Genomic DNA, 25433 nt, shown 5'->3' on the forward strand with positions numbered 1-25433 from the left:
TAACATTCCAAACAAGCACAGTGAGTTGCAGTCCCAAGAAGCCAATTCCCCATAGATGAAGTGAAGACAGGAGTCACTTGGGGGCATGAGTCGGTCTCTGTATCTATCTGATAACCCTTCCTTCCGCCAAACGGAATTGTCAAGATAATGGCATTGCATGTTTTACTTTCCTTTGCCCATGTCAGCCTGACCAGAATGAATCAAATAGTCCATCCGTTCACTGTCAAGGCAGTGGTACTGAATCTGTCTGAATTACGGAAATTTTTTCTTCTGTTGGGAAGCCAGATGATTGCGTTTCTTGTGTACTGGTTTGTTCCCATTAAGGATTTTCCTTTAGTTGGAATCTGTTTTGTTTTGTGGGGTTTTGTTAGATTATCCAGTTATTGGGTGGCTATTTTAAAAGCTTTTATGATATTGAATAAAACAATGAGAAACTCAGTTTTTTGTGGGGGAGGGATCAAAATCCTAACACGACCTTTTCTTTTTTCATTTTTGCATAACCCTTTTTTAATTTCATTTTGCATAACCCTTAGTCACCTGCATACCTGTTTTGCTGTTTTTACAGATTTCTAATTATATAATTTTGCATTCTGATTTTTTTCTCTTGACATTATATCATACATTTTATATGCATCTGCAATGTCTTTATGTCTTTTTTTTTTTAAATAGTCTCCATGCCCAGCGTAGAGCCCAATGAGGGGCTTGAACTCATATCCCCAAGATCATGACCTGAGCCAAAATCAGGAGTCAGACATTTAACCGACTGAGGTACCCAGGTGCCCCATTATTTATTTTATAATGGGAAATTTGCACCTTTTGATCTCGCACACCCATTTTTTTTTTTAAGATTTTATTTTTAAATAATCTCTACACCCAATGTGGGGCTCGAAGTTACAAGCGAGATCAAGAGTTGCATTCTCTACCAACTAAGCCCCCCTGCCTCTGGCAACTGCCAATCTGTTCTGTCAATGAATTCAGTTTTTTGTGTGTTTTGTTTTGTTGTTTATTTATTTTTTAGATTCCATGCATAAGCGAGATCATAAGGTATTTGTCTTCCCGTCCTACTTACTTCATTTAGCATAATGCCCTCAAGATCTGTCCATATTGTTACAAATGGCAAGATTTCATTCTTTTTATGGCTGAATAATATTCCAGCGTGTATCTCTGTGTATGTGTGTCTGTATGTGTCTGTGTACTTACCCATTTTCTTTTCACTTAGGTTGCTTCCATGTCTTCTTTATTGTAAATAATGTGTAGGGATCATAGGAGTGCAGATATTTTGTCGAATTAATTTTAGTTTTTTTGAATACCCAGAAGTGGAATTTCTGGATCATATGATATTTCTACTTTTAATTTTTTCAGGAACTTCCATATTGTTTCCCATAGTGGCTACACCAATTCACATTCCACCAACAGTGCACAAGGGTTCCCTTTCTCTACATCGTCACCAACACTTACTGTCTTTTGTCTTTTTTAATGATAACCATTCTGCCAGGTGTGAGGTGAAATCTCATTGTGATTTTACATTCCTGATGATTAGTGATGTTGAACATCTTTTCACGTGTCTGTTGGCCATTAGTATGTCAAGAAAATGTCTATTCAGATCCTTGGCCCAGGGTGGTCCAGCCACCATATGTGGGTGGCTCAACCAGTTAAGCATCTGACTCTTGATTTCATCCCAGGGCATGATCTCAGGGTGTTGAGACTGAGCCCCATGTTGAGCCTCTCTCTCCCTCTGCCCTCCTCCCCACCCCTCGTTCACATTTGCTCTCTCTAAAATAAAAAAAATTTTAAGATCCTTGGTGGGGGACCTGGGTGGCTCAATCGGTTAAGCGTCTGCCTTCGGCTCAGGTCATGATCCGACAGTCCTGGGATGGAGTCCCATGTTGGGCTTCCTGCTCGGTGGGGAGCCTGCTTCTCCCTCTCCCTCTGCCTGACGCTCCCCCGCTTGTGTGTGCTCTCTCTCTCTCTCTCTGTGTCAAATAAATAAATAAATAAAAATCTAAAAAGAAAAAAAGATCCTTGATCCATCTTTTAAATTGGATTGTTTAGTGTTTTGCTCTTGAGTTGTATGAGTTCCGAGTAGTTTTTTTTTTTTTTTTGTCTTGCTTGACTTTTTTAACCTTTTTTTTTTTAACATGGTTAATACAAGCTAATTATGGAGAAAAAACCCCACAAGGAGTCTAAAAATGTTAAAAATAAGGTTTCTCTTCACTCTCTGTTCCATTCTTCATGAATAATTCTTCTTCCAGACTTTTTCCCGTTCCAGTACAAGCTGTATGTGTATGTGAGTGCAGGCATTCTTACTCTTATACTTACACGTATTTGTGTTCGTATATTATTTTTACATAAAATCTGTTTTGCAGGTTGCTTTTTTTTTTTAACTTCACAATGTCATGAATCTCTGTTAAAAAATGTAGTCTAGCTTATTTTTAGTGGCTGTATAATATTCTGAAAATGACTATCAGAATTTAATTTTTTTCATATTGACAGGCATTTACAGTCTCCTCAACTTTTCAGAAAGTAGTTTTCCTAATAATAATGAAATATATACTAAGGTTGGCAAGTGATTTTTCTTTAATAAATGTGAAGATATTCCAAGTTATTTCTGTAATAGTATCACTTCAGCTTATATTCAGTGTTTTCATAAAAGATAACAGTAGTTAATAGTTGTAGCACTTTATTTCTCTGAAAAACATTTGTGGGTTTTGTGAAAAAAATGTAGGTATTCCCATGGAGTGTGTTGAACAAATAAGTATCACCACTTCTGTGTTTTCATGGGAAAAAGTTGTGAGCTGCTATTTCGTGGAAATAAATGTGCTGATTTGTTAAACTGTTTCTCTGTTGCCGTGTTTATTGACAATAGACCTTTGACTTGGCGATGCTTCTCATCATCTATAGCACCAACACTCAGACAAAGAAGTACATTGAGAGGGTGCTGAGAAATAAGATTCGATCAGGCTGCTTTCAAGAACAGCTGCTGCAGAGTACATTCTATATTCATTACTTGGTAAGTGTCAGAGAATCAGCAACATTAGTCTGAAACTTATAGAGAAGTCGTTTAACCTTTCCTACTCCCTGTGGAAATCTTGACAATACCACCTTTGCTGGATGTTGATTTTTGACAGCTCAGTATATTTCAGAATATAATAGGATTATTACTTACCTAGATTGAGACATTATGATGTTAATAAAACCAACCTAAGATTGTTGCCTCATCTCTTTAGAAAAAAGGTGACAAAATTGGTTTATATTGAACTGATTAAACTCAAGCCCCAAATTATTTTTTACAGGAAATGTTTTAGTTCAGGTCTTCTAATTACATACTTATATAACTTGATTTCTAACTTAAAATGGAAGGCTTTGCAGCTCCCATATAAAAATTTCTTCATGTTAGTGTCAACCCATTGTTCAAGTGCATTGAGACTTTCAAATCTGAACTTTGCATTAATCATTTTAATTATCTAGCTCTTTGTGATCTGCAGTTTTGACAAACTTGCCTTCTGTATCCTGTTCTAAGCAGTTTTTAAAAACCTTGAGCATAACAGGACCAGAGGAATGCTAATAGAGACATAATTATGCATCTTTTGAACCATCTGTATTTGGCCTTTCAGTGCTGTGACTTTCGGGTGATTTTTTTCTGTTGAAATATAAACCCTTTGATTAGAATTTTGTAAGTTAGGAATGGTATTTCCTGGTAAATTTTCAGGATATTAACAATATATACCTTAGAAAACTGGATAACCAGTAGTTTGGGCTTGACTTAGGTATTAATGAGAATATATAGTTGGGTCTTAAGATTTTGTATTTAGAAATGGATTTGATATTTCTGTTATTTTATCTTATAGTGCTTTCCGTGCCTATTTCTGGCAATGATATGTGTTTTGGGCTATAATTTTCCAGAAGGCAGAAACTATATATATATATTTTTTAAAGATTTATTTATTTATTTTAGGGGGGCACAGAGAAAGAGGGAGAGAGAAACCCAAGCAGACTCTGTGCTAAGTGTGGAGCCCAGTGCAGGGCTCAATCTCACAACCCCGAGATCATGACCAGAGCTAAAACCAAGAATCAGACTCCTAACCAACTGTGCCAACCAGGCACCCCATATATAATTTTTTATTGCATTTTCTCAGCAAAGTATTATACCCAATTCAGGGCTTAATTTAAGATTTTTTGTTGTTGTTGTTGTGATGGTATTGGTAAAGAAGCTGGACTTAAACTGGTTATTTACTTTGGGTCCATTAATGTCCATCTTCTGCCCTTTTGCTAAGACACGATCAGTTCTCTATTTGATCTTAGGAGAAATCAATTTAATTAGTATTGAACCTTATAGATTGATTTCAAATCATAACCAAGGCAGAACAGACCCAGTATATGCGCAGGGAGACAGTATGATTGAGTAAAGAAATTGGGATTTAGAAGATTTGGATTCTAGGGTTGCCTAGGTGGCTCAGTCTGTTAAGCGTTGCCTTCAGCTTGGGTCACGATCCCGGAGTTCCAGGTTTGAGCCCTGCATCGGGTTCCCTGCTCAGCCAAGAGCCTGCTTCTCCCTCTCCTCCTCCCCTACTTGTGCGCGCGCCCGCGCTCTGTTTCTCTCTCTCTCAAAAAATAAAAAAATAAAATAAATTTTAAAAAGGTCTGGATTCTAGTCCCAAATTGGGCGGATAGGGACAACACTATTAGGCTTATAATTTAACTTCTTTCAGCTTCCAGGTCACTTCTTATTCATACAACCAATCCCATTGATCCTGAGTGAAAACTCAGAATGATGAAAGATAATTTTGAGTAAAACAAAGATTAAGTTACCTTAAGTTAAAATGAGAGTTAGTGAGGAGAACTCTGACATCTTATAAGGCTTAGCAAGTCTTGGTTCTGTAATAACTAAATTCCTCCCACAGCTTCTTTTGTTTTTCTCTCCTCTTCCCCCCCCTCAAGGTCCTTAAGGATATTTGTCCATCCATTCTCTCGTTGGCGCAGAGTTTGTTGCACTCCCTAGACCAGAGTATCATTTTGTTTGGCAGTCTCCTATACAAATATGCATTTACGTTTTTTGACACTTACTGTCAGCAGGTATGTCGAAATATTTATTTTGGAAAGGAGGGAACAGGGAACAGGAAGAAATGCGATTCCAAGTGGCTTGCATGTGATATGATGTTTACTTCTTGTTGGTTGGAAGGCATTGAAGGAAAAAGAGCTCAGAACTGGGAGCTGGGAAAACTTAGTTCTAGTCGTAGTCTTAATAAAATGTGGGAGACTAGACTGGAGGATCTAACTCTGCATTTTGAGCTCTAAAATTCTCTGACTTTAAAATGAAGGTCCACATCCAGTCTTTTTTAAATAAACCATGGCTAAAAGGGCTGGGGTTATTGGGCTGTTTTCATAGTATACAGAAAGCTGTTTTAAAATTTAGCTGCCACTGATCAACTGCCAGTTGATCCTGGAGTTGTTCTCTAGAAAAAATGTGGAGGAAAACAAATGAAGGAGAAATGCCTGAGGGCGTAACCCTATTCCCATGAACATGAGACACAAAATTTAATAGCACATATCCAGAGAGGGAAGGCTGTACTTGTGGAAAGTGATTATGAAATCAAAGAACAGAGTGTCTTATTTTCTATTTTTTTGTACATGCTATACTTAGTATTAACAATGTCAAAACATTTGAATGGAACTTGTAAAAATAAAGACAATAAAAATTTAAAGCAGAGCAATAGATTCAGCTGTCATGGGCTAGCTGCTGCAGTTGAGAAAACCATATGATTCAGTATGGAGCAGCAGTATAAAGGAAAGGGAGAATGGCATACAAGGTATTTTTTTGGAACCATCTTAATGTCTTAAGAGTTACTATCATGGCTCATGTTTGCTTGAAACATACAAGTCTAACCTGTAAAAACCTTTAAAACCTTGAGCTTCTTGAGTTCCATCTTTTCTTTTTTTTTTAGTATTTTATTTTTAAGTAATCTCTACACCCAACATGGGGCTTGAACCCACAACTGAGAGATCAAGAGTCACATGCTCCATTTGACCCAGCGAGGCGCCCTTAGTTCCATCTTTATAGTAAATTTTAACAGATTAAGTACAACTGTAGCTTGAGGGGTAGTATTTAACCCATATGAAAAAAGAAAGAGACTATGCCAGGGAACAAAATCAGGGGGGCTTAGATAGCGCTCACTGATAAATTTTAGGAAATAAGTCAAGAGTGGATGGTCACGTAGTTAGATTGGCATAATCCTCAACCTCTTGAAACCAACATTAATGAAAAGTAGATAATAGAGGTAGACAATAGGATAGGGTAGGTTGGGATTTTAAGCAAGTTGAGATTGGAATGGTCTCAAGCATTAACCCTTTTAAGATGGCCATGTCATATTTTTATTTACACTGTCCTATTGCCTCTTTCCCATACAGGAAGTGGTTGGTGCTCTAGTGACCCATATCTGCAGTGGAAATGAAGCTGAAGTTGATACTGCGTTGGATGTCCTCCTGGAGTTGGTAGTCCTAAACCTATCTGCTATGAGGCTGAACGCAGTCTTTGTGAAGGTATCTGTCTCTCCGGTGACATATATTGCATCATTTTTCTTTCTTGCATGTATCTGAGAGATATCTGGCATCCACTAATTAGCAGCAGTTTAATTTATATTCTAGATATTGAGCGCTATAAGTGGTAGGAGGGGGTGGGAAGGAGGTGAGGTAATGGGCAAATAATAGAAAAAAAATAACTCATCTTGTATATATTAATACATTCAACAAATACTTCTTTGTACCTATGTGCAGGCTGTATTCTGGGTGGTCTGTGTATAAAACTTAGTTCTTACCTTTGGTGATAGTAAAACAAATAAACAAGTCACTGTAAAAACAACATGAGAAATCTCTAGAAAGATAAGGTGGTATTGATGCACCAGAGCAGGAATAATTAATTTGGCCTAGGAAACTGGGTACTTTTCAAAGAGTAGATTTGAGTGATTCTTGAAGTTTGGGCATGATTTGATAAGAGAAAATAAAGGAAGTGCATCTAGGCAGAGGACAGTTTAAACAGAAGCAAATTGGCATCCAGCTCCATGGTATACCTGAAGGATGACAAGTAGACTAGCATGGTTGACAAATGGGACATATGGTGAGAAGTGGTGGGAGGTGAGGTTGGGAAGACATAGGACAGTGTCAGATTATGAAGGGTGTCAGATACCATGCTGAAGAGTTTCAACTTTATTTTGTAGACCATAGAGAGCTCAATAGGCTTTTAACACAGGGTTGATGTAATCACATCTGGGCTTTGAAAGGTAATTGTAGGTCATGTTATCGTCATATTAGGGATGAGAAAGCTGAGGTTTTGCCCAACGTTAAAAAATAAGTATTTCCCTTGTGACTACTTCCACATCGGTAGAGAATGAGTAAGTAATTCATGGAGTGGAAACCGAGAAGAGATGTTATAAGGAATAAGGTCCGAGATGTAACTTTTGGCAGAGTACTGTATTCACTAAGAAGGGAAGCGTGGAGAAGAGGAATAGGGAGAACTAGGAGGTATGTTAGGATGAATAACTCTTTGGGGTCTGAGTGCAGCTTGAGAGAACTTGAGCTTTTGTGGGTACCTGGATGCCTCTTATGTCTCTTAAAAGGATTTTAATTTTTTTATTTGATGGAAGAAAATATTAGTGGCTAACTTTATTGTTGGCATTTTTTTTCATAGGGCATTTTAGATTATCTGGATAATATGTCCCCTCAGCAGATACGAAAACTCTTCTATATTCTCAGCACACTGGCATTTAGCAAACAGCATGAAGCCAGCAGTCACATCCAGGTAACAGGCAGTGCGTTGAGAAACCTTTAAAACTTTAAACTTCTTTAATTAAAATTCACTGAACAAAATCACTTTAGCCTGTGTACTAATAGAAATCAAGTACACAGCCATGGTCTGAGTACTTTCTCATTCTTTTCTTACCACAAACATTAAGTGTTTATTGTGTACCAAGCCCTGAGATAGTAAGTGTATTAGACCTTCTACCCTCAAGTAGCTTAGTCTATTAGAAGTGGGTCTGTAATTAGCTGACTATGGACCTGAGTAAGAAAAGCTGTTCAGGTTCTAAACTGAGTGCTGTGGGGACACAGTATTACCTTGTTTCCTAGGGAACATCTACATCTAATGTGAACTTCATCTGGGCTTGCTTTCATCGGTAGACACCATTCACTGGGAAAGTCAGGCAAAGGGACTAAAACAAGAGATTACATTGCAATCAGAACTCGTAGCTCTTTTGTATCTTTAGTGCCACCCCGTGGCAGTAATCCATACAGGACTGTGACTTTGAACAACCAACACCTTTTCTTAATTAAAAAAAAAAAGCTAGATAATATATATATATGTAGCACAAAATTCAAAAGGTATAAGAAGTGGTGAAAAATAAGTGTCCCCCCTTCTCAGTCCTCTAGGCATCTGGTTCTCTGAAGGCAATCACTTTCTGAGTTTGTCCTGAGACATTATAGCTTTCTGAGATGTCCTGAGCATTTACAAATTTGTATTTACCTATATTCCACTCCTTACCCTTTTGTTCTGCATCTTATTTCTTTCATTTAGCAGTATATTTTGGAGATGGCTTCACATCAGTAATATAGAGCTACATCATTATTTTATTTTTTAATGATGGTAAAATATGCATAACAGATTTTATTACTTTAACAATTTTTAAGTGGCATTAAGTTCATTAAGAATGTTGTGCAGCTGTCACCACTGTCTATATCCAGAACTTTTTGTCGTCCCAAACAAACTCTACCCATTCAGCAGTAACTCCCCATTTTCCTTCCTCCAGCCCCCGGTTACCTCTGATCTATTTCCTGTCTCTGAATTTGTCTGTTCTGGGTACCTCATTTAAATAGTCATATGAGGGGCATCTGGGTGACTCAGTCAGTTAAGTGGCCAACTCTTGATTTCAGCTCAGGTCATGATCTCAGGGTTGTGAGATTGAGCCCTGCGTTGGGCTCCATGCTGGGTGTGGAACCTGCTTAAGATTCTCTCGCTCTCCCTCTTTAAAAAAAAAAAAAACAAAATTTAAATTTAAAAAATAGTTATATGATATCTTTCCTTTTGTGTTTGGCTTATGTCACTTAGCATTGTCTGTTCAGGGTTCACCCGTGGTATAAGATATATCAAACTTCATTCCTTTTTATGGCGAACTAGCATTCCATTGTATGTATAGACCACATTTAGTTTGTGCATTCATTTATTGATGGACACTGGCTTTTTTTCACCTTTTGGCTATTGTGAATCATGCTGCTATGAACACCGGTGTGCAAGTAGCTGTTTGAGTCCCTATTTTCAAGTCTTTGGTTATCTAGGAGTGGAATTGCTGAATCATATGTTGATTCTGTGTTTAACATTTAACCCACCAAACTGTTTTCTGCAGCAGCTGCACCTAATTTTATGTGCCCGTGAACAATTGAGGACTCCGCGGTTTTACATCCTCACCAACACTTATTTTCCATTTCTTAACTATAACCATCCTACTGGGTGCCTTGCTGTGGTTTTGATTTGCATTTCCCTAAAGACTAATGATGTTGAACATCTTACTATTTGCTTATTAGTCATTTGAATATCTTATTTGGGAGAATGTCTATTGAAGTCCTTTGTTCATTTTTTTAAGTCTGTTTTTTGTTGTTGATGTATAGGGATCCTCTGTACTTCCTGGGTATTGTCCCTTATCAGATACATGATTGGCAAATATTTTCTCCCATTCCATGCATTGTCTTTTCACTCTTGATAGTGTCCTTTGGTGGAGTTTTGATGAAGCCCCAATTTATCTGTGTCTCTTTTTTCTTTGTTGCCTGTGCTTTTGGTGTCATACTTAGGAAAAAACCATTCCCCAATTTGAAGTCGTGAAGATTTTTTTCTTCGCTTTCTTTCAGGAGTCTCACAGTTTTAGCTCTTAAATTTAGGTTGTTGGTTCACTTTGAGTTAATTTTTGTATATGGTTAAAGGTAAGAGTTCAATTTCATTTTGTGTATATGTGGGTATCCAATTTTTTCAGCACCTTTTGTGTGTGGTTTTTTCCAGCACCTTTTATTGAAAAGACTGTACTTTCCCCTTTGAATGGTCTTAGCACCTTTGCAGAAAGTCAATTGACCATATATGTGAGGGTTTATTTCTGGACTCTTATCGGTGTATATGTGCTTCCTATTCAGGTGGCACACTGTTTTAATTACTGTAGCTTTTGTAGTAATTTTGAAGTTGAAAGATTGTAATAATTTCGAAATTGAAATTTGAAAGAACGTATTTATTCTTTTTCAAGATTGTTTTGGCTATTTGGGGTCCCTTGAAATTCCATATGAATTTTAGCATGAGTTTTTCTCTATCTGGAAAAAATTCTTTTGTGATGTTAGTAAGGATTACAAAGAATGTGCCTGTCACTTTGAGTATTATCATTATCTTAACAATATTAAGTCTTCCAATTCATGAACATGGGTTAGCTTTCCATTTATTTAGGTCTTCTTTAATATCTTTCAGCATTGTTTTATACTTTTAATGTACAAGTCTTTTGCCTCCTTGGTTAATTTACCTAAATATTTTTTTCTATTTCATTATTTTAGTTGAGCAGCCAACAACAACACAGTAATTCACATATCCTTATCAAGCAAGTATCACAACAGTAACAATAATAGCTGTTATTTTTGAGCATCTGCTATGTTTGACACTGTTCTAGGACATTTGTTAATTTGTCTCTCTTGCTTACAAAACCTTCCCTGTTTTATAGATGAAAAAAATTGAGACTCAGAGATGAAATGACTTGCCAAAAGCCACACAGTTAGTAAATGATAGAGCCCTTGCTATTTTAGGTATTTTGCCTCCAATATCTTCAGCTTTCTCTACCATGTCTTCCTTGCAGGATGACATGCACCTGGTGATAAGAAAGCAGCTCTCTAGCACCATATTCAAATACAAACTCATTGGTATTATTGGTGCCGTCACCATGGCTGGCATCATGGCAGCAGACAGGTATGCTTGGAAATTCTGACTTCTGTGGCTCAAGGTCACTTAATCAAGTTGCCACCTTACAAATAAAGTGTTACATTGTGTAGACTTCATTATAATAGTAAACATTAAGCCCATAATAAGAGAAGTAAGCAAATGTTTGTTACAACTTTTCCATTTTCCCTCCTAATCTCGACTGTATATACCCCATATAATTTTTACAGAATGTGATCATAATCATTACAGTCTGATGGTTAAAAACTAGGGATTGTTAATAAATAAAGTAATAGAAATGTTTCCACAAAAGGGGAATGCTGAACATCCTGGGATGCATTTTTTTGCATTTGCGCCTCTCCCCGGCACTGGACGTTACAGATTTCTCCATTGCTGTGGTATTGTCCAGGACATCATGTTTGATAAAAATAAGGCACCTGGTGATAGGAGCATCAGAGTTGGGTCTTGATAAGATGTTGCCTTTGCAAAATGACATTGGAGTTCAGTTTATGCTCCTTAGAGATAGTTCGTTAGGAATTCCTGGGACCTCAGGAGACATTCTTAGAATCGGCATTAGTAATTCATGGAGGCTACATAATGTACTGGGTAAGAGTTCAGTCTTTGGTGCTAGACCGCTCGAGAGCATTAAATGCTTAGAACAATGCCCAGTGCTTGCTTTTAAGATTATTACTAATTTAGTGTGCCCTTAAAAAAAATCTAAGATAGCCATTGTTTGCTCTAATCCACATTTTGTAAATAGTCCTTTGTGCCTTTATGCACTTCTATCTCCACCCACATCCGAGGGATGGCAGGATTCATACATATATTGCTAGTTCTTACAAAATATTGTAAAAGTGAAGCTAAAATTCTTTGTTTTTAGAAGTAGATCTTCAAATTTGACCCAAGGGAGAACAGACCTGAGCAATGAACAGTACACACAGGTGAGTTCTTGTAATGTGGTTGGATATGTTTATGAATAACTGAGAAATTGCTCTAATAACTGTCAGTTTACCAGAAAGAGTGCTTTTTTTTTTTCAAAATATGTTTTCCTGGCTGGCATGAGTTACATTTATTTCTGTATTTGTCTAACCTCCTTAATTAAATTGTGAATTCCTAGAGAGCAAGACAAGTGAGCCATATTTGTACAATAGGAGATTGACTGGAGCATAGGGACAAGTAAGCATACAGTTGGAGAGTTGGAGATAAAGCTAGTCCAAAGGTAGCAAAGAGAGGGCCTTGAGTGTGAATCAAGACATTTCAATTTAATTTTTTGCATAGCGGTAGTCTTTAAGGTTTCTTAGCATAGACGTGACATAATTGAAACTTTGCTTTAGAAAAATTAATCCAGGGGCGCCTGGCTGGCTCAGTTGATTAAGCATCCAACTCTTGATTTTGGCTCAGGTCATTATCTCAGGATCGTGAGATCGAGCCCTGCATTGGGCTCCGCGCTGGATGTGGAGCCTGTTTGAGTTCTCTCTCTCTCTCCCTCTCTCTCTCTCTCTCTCTCTCGTTCTCCATCTCCCCCTCCCCCCACTCATGTGCGCTCTTTCTCTCAAAATAAAAGTATTTGTGAAAAGAAAGGGCATGTTTGGGGGTGCCTGGGTAGCGCAGCCGTTAAGCGTCTGCTTTTGGCTCAGGGCGTGATCCTGGCGTTCCGGGATCGAGTCCCACATCGGGCTTCTCCGCTGGGAGCCTGCTTCTTCCTCTCCCATCCCCTGCTGGGTTCCCTATCTCGCTGGCTGTCTCTCTGCCACATAAATAAATAAAATCTTTAAAAAAAAAAAAAAAAAGAGCATGTTTGTAAAAAAATAATAATAATCCAGTTGTGTGGGTCTGATGGATTGGAGAAGAGATATTAGAAAGAGATAGGCTTGTAAGGAAGCTCAAGAAAACCTCAGGTGAGTGGTAGTAAGAGCTTTGCCAGTGAAATTGAAAGGAAAAATTTACTGCTGAATGGAGTGAGCAGTGTTTAGGAAACGTTGGCAGTCCAGTGGCTGAACCATTCTTTCTCTTTGGCTGCTCCAGGTGACCTCCTTGCTGCAGTTGGTTCATTCCTGTAGTGAGCAGTCTCCCCAGGCTTCTGCACTTTATTATGATGAATTTGCTAATATGATCCAAGGAAGAAAGCTGGCTCCAAAAGCCCTGGTAAGGCCCAGTATCTTTTCTTAAAGCAGCAAAGCCTGAGAACTGCTTTTTACTTCATATTCTTCAAACCCTTCTGTCTATTACCGTGCAAAAATAGATCATCCTGTGAGCTCTCCCATATTCTAGTTGGGAAGGCAGTTCTGACTTGCCCTACTCCAGGCCTCACCTCACTCCTGAGGCCTCCTTCATATAATAACAATAATAATAGTAATGATGATGATGATGACATATTGTTGATGATGTTGATAGCCATTATGTATTCTGCGCCAGGCACTGTGTTAAGCATTTTTCATGTATTAAGTGTTTTCTACTTCATAATAATGGGGTACATAATATTCTCTTCTTAGAAATGGGGAAACTGGGGGACTCCTGGGTGTCTCAGTTGGTTAAGTGTCTGCCTTCAGCCTAGGTCATGATCTCAGGGTCCTGGTCCTGGGATCAAGTCCCACATCTGGCTCCCTGCTTGGCAGGGAGCCTGCTTTTCCCTCTGCCTGCCACTCCCCTGCTCGCCTGCATGTGTGTGCACTCTCTCTTTCTCACAAATCAATAAATAAAACCTTAAAAAAAAAAAAAAAGAAAGGAAACTAAGGCTTAGAAAGGGTAATAGTTTGTCTAAGGCTCTATAGCAAGTACACCCTTACCTATACAGCCTTGTTTGTTTGCTTGCTTGCTTCCTGAAGGACTGGGTCGGGCAGAACATCTTCAATGATTTCCAAGATGCCTTTGTGGTGGATTTCTGTGTTTTTCCAGAAGGGTAAGTACTGTATACCCCCCAACCTGATTGTACTGGTGAAGAAATTATGTCCGTAGTTAGTACGGACATCAATCAGAATGCTCTTGACCTCAGCTAAGTCTGGCCCAGTCCCACAGCTTCTTTCCTCCCAACACCCCAGCACCCCAGTTCCAGAATTCCTAAAAGCTTCCACTTGTTTTTTCTCTTTCTCATTTCTTCTTGTAAGAGGAAAGATTGGTTTGTTCTAGCAGTTTCCCTTGAAGGTGTGTATACCCTTGGGGCATCAAATTCTGGGTTCTCTCCACAGCGACTATCCATTTCCTGTGAAAGCTCTCTACGGACTAGAAGAATACAGTAGTCACGATGGGATTGTCATCAACCTCCTGCCACTGTTGTTCTCTCAGGACTTTGCAAAAGATGGGGGTAGAATGACTTCAAAGGAATCAGACCAAAAGTCAGTGTACTTTCTCTTTTCTAAAAACTTCTTTTGCAGTTTTGAGAGTTCATGGGGTATTCCACACTTCTTGCAGTCTGTTGAGAACTTGGTGGAAAAGGGTTTCTGGGGCGCCTGTGTGGCTCAGTTGGTTAAGCGTCTGCCTTCGGCTCAGGTCATGATCCCAGGGTCCTGGGATCAAGCCCTGCGTCAGGCTCCCTGCTTAATGGGAAGCCTGCTTCTCCCTCTCCCTATGTCCCTCCCCCAGCTCATTTTCTCTCTTTCAAGTAAATAAATAAGATCTTTTTAAAAGGGGGTGTGGTTTTCTCCTAATACAGGTGGTATTTGGAGGGGTTAGCTAGAATGGGTCAGATTCCTTGTTTTTTCTTGGACCCTGTGGTTGGGGTTTATGTTGCCTAAGGACAGCCAACAAGTACTCTGTGAGGCTCTTTTTATTTCTGTCCCTTTCTCCCCCCCATGGACATACTTGTCTGCCTCTGCCACTCTCCCTCCTTCCGTCTTATCTCTGCTTCTCCTAACTCATGGATATTCACTCTACTCAGCCTTTGCCTTCCTCCAGGTTAGTTCATTGTTTATTTGCTGAGCATCCATTAAGTTCCTTGTCATGTATTCTTAAAAGTAGACATTTATTTTGGGCAAAACTCTTTATTTATAAGGTCGGGTTCCCTATAACATGGACTAATATGCTTATAAAGTATTGTTTAGAAATTGATTTTTCCTTCCCAGATTGGTGTCTCCGTTGTGCCTGGCTCCCTATTTCCGGTTACTGAGACTTTGTGTGGAGAAACAACATAATGGAAACTTGGAGGAGATTGATGGTTTATTAGGTATAGGATGAACTTATCAGATCCTTTCTTCTTTGTAACCTTTCTTTGATAATCTTAGGGAAGGAACAAACCAGTACATAGTGTGTGGGAAGGAATTTTCTAACTTCACAAAGTAGAATAGCAGTAATAATGGAATTCCAAAGACAATAATGCATACAGATTTCTATCATGTTGACAAATCAGTCATCATCATAGTTCCTTGTTGCTTTCTGGTCCTCACCTCTAGTTTTGCAAAGGCTTCTTAATTATATGTAATGATTGCTACATGATATGGTAGTAATTTTGAGACTAATCAAAGCTTGACCTTCAAATACAAGTTAAAGGGGAAAGTAGAAGGAGAGGTAGGTAGCTCTAGGGGTAACATCCAGATTCTGTTGACTTGAAATAAAGGGAGTTAGAAATGTTTGTTCTTCTCTTTCAGATTGTCCTATATTCCTCACTGACTTGGATCCTGGAGAGAGGCTGGAGTCCATGTCTGTTAAAGAGCATTCATTCATGTGTTCTCTCATATTTCTTACTCTTAACTGGTTCCGAGAGGTAAGCAGAGTTACTAGGACATTTCACCTTTTGTCTGGAGTTCTTGTTGAAAGGAAGCTATTTCCTGATACTCATGGGACTCTCTAAAAAGTCTCCACTAACCACTAACTGCTGTGTTGATGTAGCCAAATCAAAATACTTAGAATTCACTTAATGTTTTTCATGCTTTACTACTTCAAGCCTTTTTGTTGTACTCTTCCTTTTGCCTGGAATAAACTCACCTTCTCCACTGTGAAAATTCTGTTCACCCTTGCATAGGTATGCATTTAATGTTTCGATTTGGTGAGATCAAGTGAGTGATGGTTTTCCCCTTCCTTTGGAATATATTGTGCTTAATGAAATGCACAATAATGAAATATGATGAAAATGACAGTAACATCTTACATTTATACCTCACTTCCTTTTTCATGCATATTATTTCGGAGAATGTTCACTTAAACTATCTCTTCTTATCTTCACAATTGTATTCCGATGTAGGCAGGACAGGTATTATCCTTGTTTTACACCTATGCAGTTGCAGATACAGAGAGTACAAAGTCAGTAAAAATAATCAAGCACTTACATTGTGCCAAATTCTGGGCTTATTTCTTTATTTGTAGCATTTAATCCATATAACAACTTCATTCTCATTTTATAGTTGTCTCGTTTTATAGTTGAAGAAGTAAAAACTCAGAAAGGCTAATAATGACTTGGCCAGGGTCACACAGCTAGTAAGTAGCAGAATAGGACTTGTTTCATCAAAGTGTGTGCTCTATAGTCACTGTGCTATTCTACTTGTTACATAACTAGAAATCAGTAGAAATGGGATTAAAAGTCAGATCTTCTGTATTGGCCCAGGGCTTTTTCTCCTCTATAGCACCTTGCTGAGAACACCTTTACTTTACAGACTAAACTCACAAATCTGGGACGTCTGGGTGGCTCAGTCAGTTAAGCGTCTGCCTTTGGCTCAGGTCATGATCCCAGGGTCCTGGGATCGAGCCCCACATAGGGCTCCCTGCTCAGCGGAGAGCCTGCTTCTCCCTCTCCTTCTGCCCGCAGTTCCCCCTGCTTATGCTCACTCACTCTCTATCAAATAAATAAGTAAAATCTTTAAACTCACAGATCCTACCACTGAATGGCATTTTTTAGCTCTGGATGAATAATGTAAATAAGATTAAAATTGGAACCATTCAAAGTATGAGAATATAATTTGTACTTTTCCAGGTTGTCAATGCCTTCTGCCAGCAAACCTCACCTGAGATGAAGGGGAAGGTGCTCACCCGGTTAAAGCATATTGTGGAGCTTCAGAGAATCCTGGAAAAGTACTTAGCAGGTAAAGAAAATGTCTTATTATGGTATTTGCTGGGATGGCATTGAGGAGATAAAGAACTTTCCTTGTAAGCCAAGCTCACTGATAGCCATCCTGTACTCACTCATCTGGGACAAGAAAATGTTTGCCCAACAAGATAAAATTTGTTTATTTTTTTTTTAAATTTTTATTTATGTGACAGAAAAAGACAGTACAAGCAGGGGGCTGGCAGGCAGAGGGAGGAGCAGGCTTCCTGCCAAGCAGGGAGCCCGATGTGGGGCTTGATCCCAGGACCCTGGGATCATGACCTGAGCCGAAGGCAGATGCTTAACCTACTGAGCCACCGAGGCGCCCCTCAACAAAATTGAAAAAAAAAAAAAAAAAGAATACATCTATTTTCCTCCCATTGTTACCGTCAAGAAATCTTGCTGCTTAAGAAAATAAAAAATGGGGGGCGCCTGGGTGGCACAGCGGTTAAGCGTCTGCCTTCGGCTCAGGGCGTGATCCTGGCGTTATGGGATCGAGCCCCACGTCAGGCTCTTCCGCTATGAGCCTGCTTCTTCCTCTCCCACTCTGCCTGCTTGTGTTCCCTCTCTCACTGGCTATCTCTATCTCTGTCGAATAAATAAATAAAATCTTTAAAAAAAAAAAAAGAAAATAAAAAATGGGAAGTATTGGTTGGGCTTTTTTTAAGTAACTTTTCTTCTTTAGAAGTCAAACTTTCAGGGGCGCCTGGGTGGCACAGCGGTTAAGCGTCTGCCTTTGGCTCAGGGCGTGATCCCGGCGTTCTGGGATCGAGCCCCACATCAGGCTCCTCCGCTAGGAGCCTGCTTCTTCCTCTCCCATCCCCCCTGCTTGTGTTCCCTCTCTCGCTGGCTGTCTCTATCTCTGTCAATAAATAAATAAAATCTTAAAAAAAAAAATGTTTAAAAAAAAGTCAAACTTTCAGTGCCCTTTGCTTTCCTAAACATAGTTATGAACTAGGAATAAAGCTGACAGGTCTCTTAATACCCTCTGACTATTAAATAAACTTGTTTTAAAGGCCTCCTGGGTGACTCAGTGGGTTAAGCAACTGCCTTTGGCTCAGGTCATGATCCTGGAGTCCCAAGATCGAGTCCTGCATCAGGCTCCCTGCTCATCAGGGAGTCTGCTTTTCCCTCTGACCCTCCCCCCTCTCATGCTCTCTCTCTCATTCTCTCTCTCTCAAAGAAATAGATAAAATCTTAAAAAAAAAATAAAAATAAAGTGTTAGATTCTCTGGGGAAAATGTAGAGCCTCCCTCAGGCCCTCATCTAAGTAATTGTGTGTAAAACAAACTTCTGTGTGACCAAATATTAATATCTTTAGTTTTGAAATAAGGGTTAGTTTATTTTTAGTCCTTAACCTACTTGGATATTTTTTTTTTTTTTAAGATTTTATTTATTTATTTGACAGAGATCGAGACAGCCAGCGAGAGAGGGAACACAAGCAGGGGGAGTGGGAGAGGAAGAAGCAGGCTCATAGCGGAAGAGCCTGATGTGGGGCTCGATCCCATAACGCCAGGATCACGCCCTGAGCTGAAGGCAGACGCTTAACCACTGTGCCACCCAGGCGCCCCTACTTGGATATTTTTTATATCATTATTTAGAAGTTTAGAATAATTTTATCTTAATTGATCATAATCATTTAATATGATAATCCTGTAAGTCATCTCTGATCATTTTGCTGTGCCAAAACAATTAATGTCAGGTAACTTGAATGTATCTTACAGACATTCAGCCATACTTGGTAGTTCTGAAAATTAATTTTTAGCCAATCAGGTGATGCATTCTAAGTCTAACAGTGATATGTGGTTGGTATGCATTGAGCTTCTGTCTCCTCTCTTTTCCAGTCACCCCAGACTATGTTCCTCCCCTTGCAAACTTTGACTTGGAAACTTTAGATGTAACACCTCCTACTACTGCTGCTATTTCAGCAAAAATCAGAAAACAAGGAAAGATAGGTATGTTATCTTCTTCTTCTGTGCCTCCATGAGAGAGACACTGAATTAACATAAGCGGTCATATGCACCAAGGCTTCAGTAACTGGAGAGATGATGTCATTGAACTCTTTCTATGGCATGGTTATAAAATGAACTATAATGTAGGGTTATAAAATTACCTCCGCTACCTCTAGGTAGTCTTCAGCAGGTTGTTGCCTGAAGGCAGTGATATTTAACAAGCATGATTATTGATTACTTGAGTCACTTTTTTGTTTTTGAAACAAAAGGAGGAAGGAAACGGAAAGCAGATGGCAGCAAAACATCCTCTCCTGACACACTTTCAAAGGAGGATAATTCAGAATGTGACCCTACACCATCCAATAGAAGCCAGCTGGAAAAGGTACTGGAATGATGGATTTCCGTGCAGGTTGTGTGACAGCCCAGTAAGATTAACAGGGAACCAGCATTTTACAGAGAGAAAAATTAGAGAAAAGAGAGGCAAACGAACTCTCCTTGGCTTTGGGGCGATTCTCCCAGCAGCAGAGTTAGGGTTAGACTCTAAGCCCCTAGCACCACCACACACTGTTTTTTTCTAGTCATATTTTTGAATGTGTCACTCCCTTTTTTATACCCCAGCAGTACTTTGAATTCTCTCTTGTAGCATTTATCAAATTTTGTTTTAGAACCTAGTTTTAGGTGTACTGCTTTTATCCTCTTTCCCCCTCTGATCCCAGATTATCAACTTCTCAATGAATTGAGATAACATGAAATGCTTAGGACAGTTTCTGATAATCAATAAACAGTAGTTCTTTTTTCCTGTAAGTCTACCAATCACAGAGTAGGTTATATGTTTGTGAAATTGCCTAAATCACATGGATCCCAATTATTTCTGTTTTTTGGCTACTATTTATTGTGTATTATGTATAGCTCCTATAATCTCCTAAAAACCCAAGATTGGTAGTAATATCTACATCTAATAGGTAAGGACACTAAGACCCAGAGAAGGTAAGTGACTTGCCCGAGATCACATAGTTAATAAGGCTTGAGCAAGGCTTTGAAGCCAGACCTGTCTGGTGCCACAGCTCATTGTTTTCTCTGCCATGCCATAACACCTTGGTTTGTCTAGTAGTTCATACTTAAGTGGAAACCAACCAGCGGTCTTCATATGTGACCCATATCTCATTTTTTAATTAGGTGCTTTTGTCTCAGGAATATTTACGGACTTTGGTGAAAGGAAAGTGGTGATTTGCTAAAAAAGTAACATCTGCATAAAATGAATGTAAAATTGTACTTTGAGGTCTTACTGAAAAATCAGGTTAATATAGAATCCTTATTCTGTTGGTTGCTGCTGCTTTCTCCCCAGGAGGTCAAAGGGAAAGAAGAAAAGACATCAGTATCACTACAGAATTACCATGCTTTTTTCCGAGAACTGGACATTGAGGTCTTCTCTATTCTGCATTGTGGGCTTGTGACCAAGTTCATCTTAGATACTGAAATGCACACTGAAGTAAGTCATAGAGCTGAGATCCTAGAATTTAATCTTATTTCAGAAAATTTCTCAGCTCAGGGTGCCTGGGTGGTGCAGTTGGTTAAGCATCTGATTCTTGGTTTTAGCTTGGGTTGCAATCTCAGGGTCATGAAATCCAGCCCTGAGTCTGGCTCAGCACAGAGTCTGCTTGGGATTCGCTCTCCCTCTCTGCCCCTCCTACTTATGCTTGCATGCGCTCTATCTCTCTCTCTTGCTCTTGTTCTCAAATAAATAAGTAGATCTTTAAAAAATAAAATAAAATTCTCAGCTCTATTCTTATTGTAAAAAGAGCACCACGGCATTGAGAGAAGGTAGACTCTGGCTTCTAGAGCTTTTATATATAGTGAAAGTAATGATAAATAATCATCCTCATGATCTTTTTTTTTTTTTTTTAAGGTAAACAACTTTATTTATTTATTTATTTATTTTTTAAAGATTTTATTTATTTATTTGACAGAGAGAGAGACAGCCAGCGAGAAAGGGAACACAAGCAGGGGGAGTGGGAGAGGAAGAAGCAGGCTCCTAGCAGTGGAGCCCGATGTGGGGCTCGATCCCAGAATGCCGGGATCACGCCCTGAGCCGAAGGCAGACGCTTAACGACTGCGCCACCCAGGCGCCCCTATCTATTTATTTTTAAAGTAAGCTCTAGGCTCAACTTGGGGCTTGAACCCATGACATTTTTTTAAAAAAATTATGTTAGTCACTGTACAGTATTTCATTAGTTTTTGATGTAGCGTTCCATGCTTTATTATTTGTATATAACACCTAGTGCTCATTGCAATGTGTGCCCTCCTTAATATCCATCACCAGGCTAACCCATCCCCCACCCCTTCCCCGCTGATACCCTCAGTTTGTTTCCCAGAGTCCATAGTCTCTCATGGTTCATCTCCCCCTCTGATTCCCCCCCTTCATTTTTCCCTTCCTTCTCCTAATGTCTTCCATGCTATTCCTTATGTTCCACATATAAGTGAAACCATATGATAATTGTCATTCTCTGCTTGACTTATTTCACGTAGCATAATCCCCTCCAGTTCCATCCATGTCGATGCAAATGGTGGGTATTCATCCTTTCTGATGGCTGAGTAATATTCCATTGTATATATGGACCACATCTTTTTTTTTTTTTTTTTAAGATTTTATTTATTTATTTGACAGAGAGACAGAGAGAGAGGGAACACAAGCAGGGGGAGTGGGAGAGGAAGAAGCGGGCTCCCAGCAGAGGAGCCTGATGGGGGGCTCGATCCCAGAATGCCAGGATCACGCCCTGAGCTGAAGGCAGACGCTTAGCGACTGAGCCACCCAGGCGCCCCTGGACCACATCTTCTTTATCCATTCGTCTACCGAAGGGCATCTCAGCTCCTCCCACAGTTTGGCTATTGTAGACATTGCTGCTATGAACATGGGGGTGCATGTGCCCCTTCTTTTCACTACGTCTGTATCTTTGGGGTAAATATCCAGTAGTGCAATTGCTGGGTCATAGGGTAGCTCTATTTTTAACTTTTTGAGGAACCTCCATACTGTTTTCCAAAGTGGCTGTACCAACTTGCATTCCCACCAACAGTGTAAGAGGGTTCCCCTTTCTCCACATCCTCTCCAACACTTGTTTTCTGCCTTCTAATTTTTGCCCTTCTAACTAGTGTAAGGTGGTATTTCAGTGTGGTTTTGATTTGAATTTCCCTGATGGCTAATGATGTTGGACATTTTTTCATGTGTCTGTTAGCCCTTCGTATGTCTTCTTTGGAGAAGTGTCTGTTCATGTCTTCTGCCCATTTTTTAACTTGATTATTTTGCGGGGGGTGTTGAGTTTGAGAAGTTCTTTATAGATCTTGGATACCAGCCCTTTATCTGTAATGTCATTTGCAAGTATTTTCTCCCATTCCGTGGGTTGCCTCTTAGTTTTGTAAACTGTTTCCTTTGCTGTGCGGAAGCTTTTTATCTTGATGAAGTCCCAAAAGTTCATTTTTGCTTTTGTTTCCCTTGCCTTTGAAGTCGTGTCTTGAAAGAATTTGGTGTGGCTGACATCAAAGAGATTACTGCCTATGTTCTCCTCTAGGATTTTGATGGATTCCTGTCTCACATTGAGGCCTTTCATCCATTTCGAGTTTATCTTTGTGTATGGTTTAAGAGAATGGTCGAGTTTCATTCTTCTGTATATAGCTGTCCAATTTTCCCAGCACCATTTATTGAAGAGACTGTCTTATTCCATTGAATATTTTTTCCCTGATTTGTCAAAGATTAGTTGACCATAGAGTTGAGGGTCCATATCTGGGCTGTCTGTTCTGTTCCATTGATCTTTGTGTCTGTGTTAGTGCCAGTACCACCCTGTGTTGGTGATCACAGCTTTGTAATGTAGCTTGAAATCAGGCAATGTGATGTCCCCATCTTTGTTTTTCTTTTTCAACATTTCCTTGGCGATTCGGGGTCTTTTCTGGTTCCATACAAATTTTAGGATTCTTTGTTCCAGCTCTTTGAAAAGTGCCATTGGTATTTTGATTAGGATAATGTTTAAAGTATAGATTGCTCTGGGCAGCGTAAACATTTTAACAATGTTTATTCTCTCAATCCATGAGCATGGAATGTGTTTCCATCTTTTTGTGTCTTCAGTTTCTTTCATAAGTGTTCTGTAGTTTCTAGACTATACGACCTTTACCTCTTTGGTTATGTTTATTCCAAGGTATTTTATGGTTTTTGGTACTATTGTATATGGAATCGATTCCCTAATTCTCTTTCTACAATTACATTGTTAGTGTGTAGAAAAGCAACTGATTTCTGTGCATTGATTTTGTATCCTGCCACATTACTGAATTGCTGTATGAATTCTAATTTGAGGGTGGAGTCTTTTGGGTTTTCCACATAAAGTATCATGTCATCTGCAAAAAGAGTTTGACTTCTTTGCCAGTTTGAATACCTTTTATTTCTTTTTGTTGTCTGTCTGATTGCTGATGCTAGGACTTCTAGTACTATGTTGAACAATAGTGGTGAGAGTGGGCATCCTTGTGTTCCTGATCTTAAGGGAAAAGCTCTCAGCTTTTCCCCATTGCGAATGATATTCGCTGTGGGCTTTTCATAGATGGTTTTTATGAAATTTGAACTCATGGCCTTGAGATCAAGAGTCACATGCTTGGGACACCTGGGTGGCTCAGTCGGTTAAGCGTCTGCCTTTGGCTCAGGTCATGATCCTGGGGTCGGGATTGAACCCCACGTCAAGCTTCCCGCTCAGAGTGTCTGCTTCTCCCTCTCCCAGTCATGCTCTCTTTGTCTCTCTCTCTCTCTCAAACAAATAAATAAAATCTTAAAAAAAAAAAAAAAAATCACATGCTCTACTGACTGAGCCACCCAGGTGCCCCCCATCATCTCAATGTTTATAAGTTTTTTACAATGTATTAGACATTATGATCATGCTAATGATGTGATCCTTATTTTAGTTTACTACTAATAAGCTATTTAGATTACTCTTGTACAGCAGCACTGTTCTGGTTTCTAGAGGTTAATACTGTTTTCACTGTTCATGATGTTTGTTCAGCATCCGTCAGATGCTTATCCAGGCCTTTTTATGTGTTAAACTAATCTAGGCATTGGCAGTGCAGTAGTGCATACAGCATGATGCTAGCCTTCAAATAGCTCATAATCTAATAAGGGAAGCACACATAACTAGCAGTATGTACTGTATTGAAGGTCTGAACCAAGTACCAGTGAAACTCTGAGGAGAGAATGGTATTTATAATGAAGTTGTAAGTAGAGCATATTTTCACAGAAAAGACAACTTTTGATATGGGATTTCACCAGAGTAGTTTCTCCAGGCTAGAAAAAGGCGGGGCGGAGGGGGTGCCTGGCTGGCTCAGCCATTAGAGCTTGCAACTCCTGATCTCCTGGCCCTGAGTTCAAGCCCCACATTGGGCCTGGAGCTTACTTTAAAATAAATAAATAAATAAATAAATAAATAAATAAATAAATAAAACAAATAAAAAAGTAAAAATCAAAAAGAGAAATATCATGGAATTTGCTATAGATTTTTTGTAAGAATGTAAACCCCTTCACAGTAGAGATAGTTTCTACCCTACCCCCAGCCCAATCTTTCTACATTAGCTAGGAGATTCTCCATAAATGTTTATTGCATGAACAGTTTGAAATGAGATTGTATTTGGCTCATTCTGCTTTTGGTAGTGTTATACCCTTATAGGGATCCAGCACAGAGTTAATAGTAGCAAAACATTAAGGGAAAGAAAATATGAAAGGATTATTTAATGAACAGAGAAAAGCAAAATTACCTTGAATTAGTCCTTTTTTATCCCAGCATACTTAGGAAGTGCACCTCGAGTCCACAGCTGGAAAGATACACAGAGACATTTACTTCTAGAGAAAAAGTGTGTGTTGAGATGCCTGGGTGGCTCAGTCAGTTAAGTGTTAAGCGACTGCCTTCAACTTGGGTCATGATCCCAGGGTCCTGGGATTGAGTCTCGCATCGGGCTCCGTGCTCAGCCACAAGCCTGCTTCTCTGACATCCTTGCTTCTCTGCCTCTCCCCGTGCTTGTGCTGTCTCTCTCTCTCTCTCTGACGAATAAATAAATTAAAATATTTAAAAAAAAAAAGAAGAGAAAAGTATGTTTTCTAAAACTATACTCACTTGGATTCCTATTTTAATAATTTGAAATTCCTCTTACTTTGGGAGCGCTTGACTTTTTGATTTATTGACAGAGCACAACGGCCATTTATATGAGGTGGGGAAATTTCCCCCTTTTTTGGGAATGGTCAGATCCTTCACCCATTGGGAAGAGTAAACCTGAAATGTGCTCCTTCAAAAAGATGGCGAGGTCATGCTTGGAATTATCCTTTCTTTCCTCCTTGCGACAGGCTACAGAAATTGTGCAGCTTCAGCCCCCTGAGCTGCTTTTCTTGCTGGAAGATCTCTCCCAGAAACTGGAGAATGTGTTGACACCCTCTGTTGCCAGGAGAATCCCCTTCCTCAAGGTTAGTATAGGCAGAAGCACAAGCCCTGGCCTTAACGAATTTGGAAAC

General features: G+C 39.3%; 1 protein-coding gene across 3 annotated transcripts in view; it reads left to right on the forward strand.

The window, feature by feature from the left end:
* FANCD2 (FA complementation group D2) overlaps positions 1 to 25433 on the forward strand; it is a 58090-nt gene that overhangs the window by 14927 nt on the left and 17730 nt on the right. For all 3 annotated transcript variants that reach the window (XM_057311931.1, XM_026501351.4, XM_057311932.1), the window contains exons 15-30: positions 2867 to 3010; positions 4939 to 5073; positions 6406 to 6537; positions 7682 to 7792; positions 10866 to 10975; positions 11826 to 11886; positions 12971 to 13090; positions 13771 to 13844; positions 14131 to 14277; positions 15004 to 15104; positions 15526 to 15641; positions 16845 to 16953; positions 18800 to 18910; positions 19177 to 19289; positions 20253 to 20396; positions 25269 to 25385. In XM_057311931.1, the coding sequence (XP_057167914.1) occupies positions 2867 to 3010; positions 4939 to 5073; positions 6406 to 6537; positions 7682 to 7792; positions 10866 to 10975; positions 11826 to 11886; positions 12971 to 13090; positions 13771 to 13844; positions 14131 to 14277; positions 15004 to 15104; positions 15526 to 15641; positions 16845 to 16953; positions 18800 to 18910; positions 19177 to 19289; positions 20253 to 20396; positions 25269 to 25385 (1845 nt within the window). The remainder of the gene's footprint in view (positions 1 to 2866; positions 3011 to 4938; positions 5074 to 6405; positions 6538 to 7681; positions 7793 to 10865; positions 10976 to 11825; positions 11887 to 12970; positions 13091 to 13770; positions 13845 to 14130; positions 14278 to 15003; positions 15105 to 15525; positions 15642 to 16844; positions 16954 to 18799; positions 18911 to 19176; positions 19290 to 20252; positions 20397 to 25268; positions 25386 to 25433) is intronic.

This window comes from Ursus arctos, unplaced genomic scaffold (assembly GCF_023065955.2).
Source record: "Ursus arctos isolate Adak ecotype North America unplaced genomic scaffold, UrsArc2.0 scaffold_14, whole genome shotgun sequence".
Lineage (NCBI taxonomy): Eukaryota > Metazoa > Chordata > Mammalia > Carnivora > Ursidae > Ursus > Ursus arctos.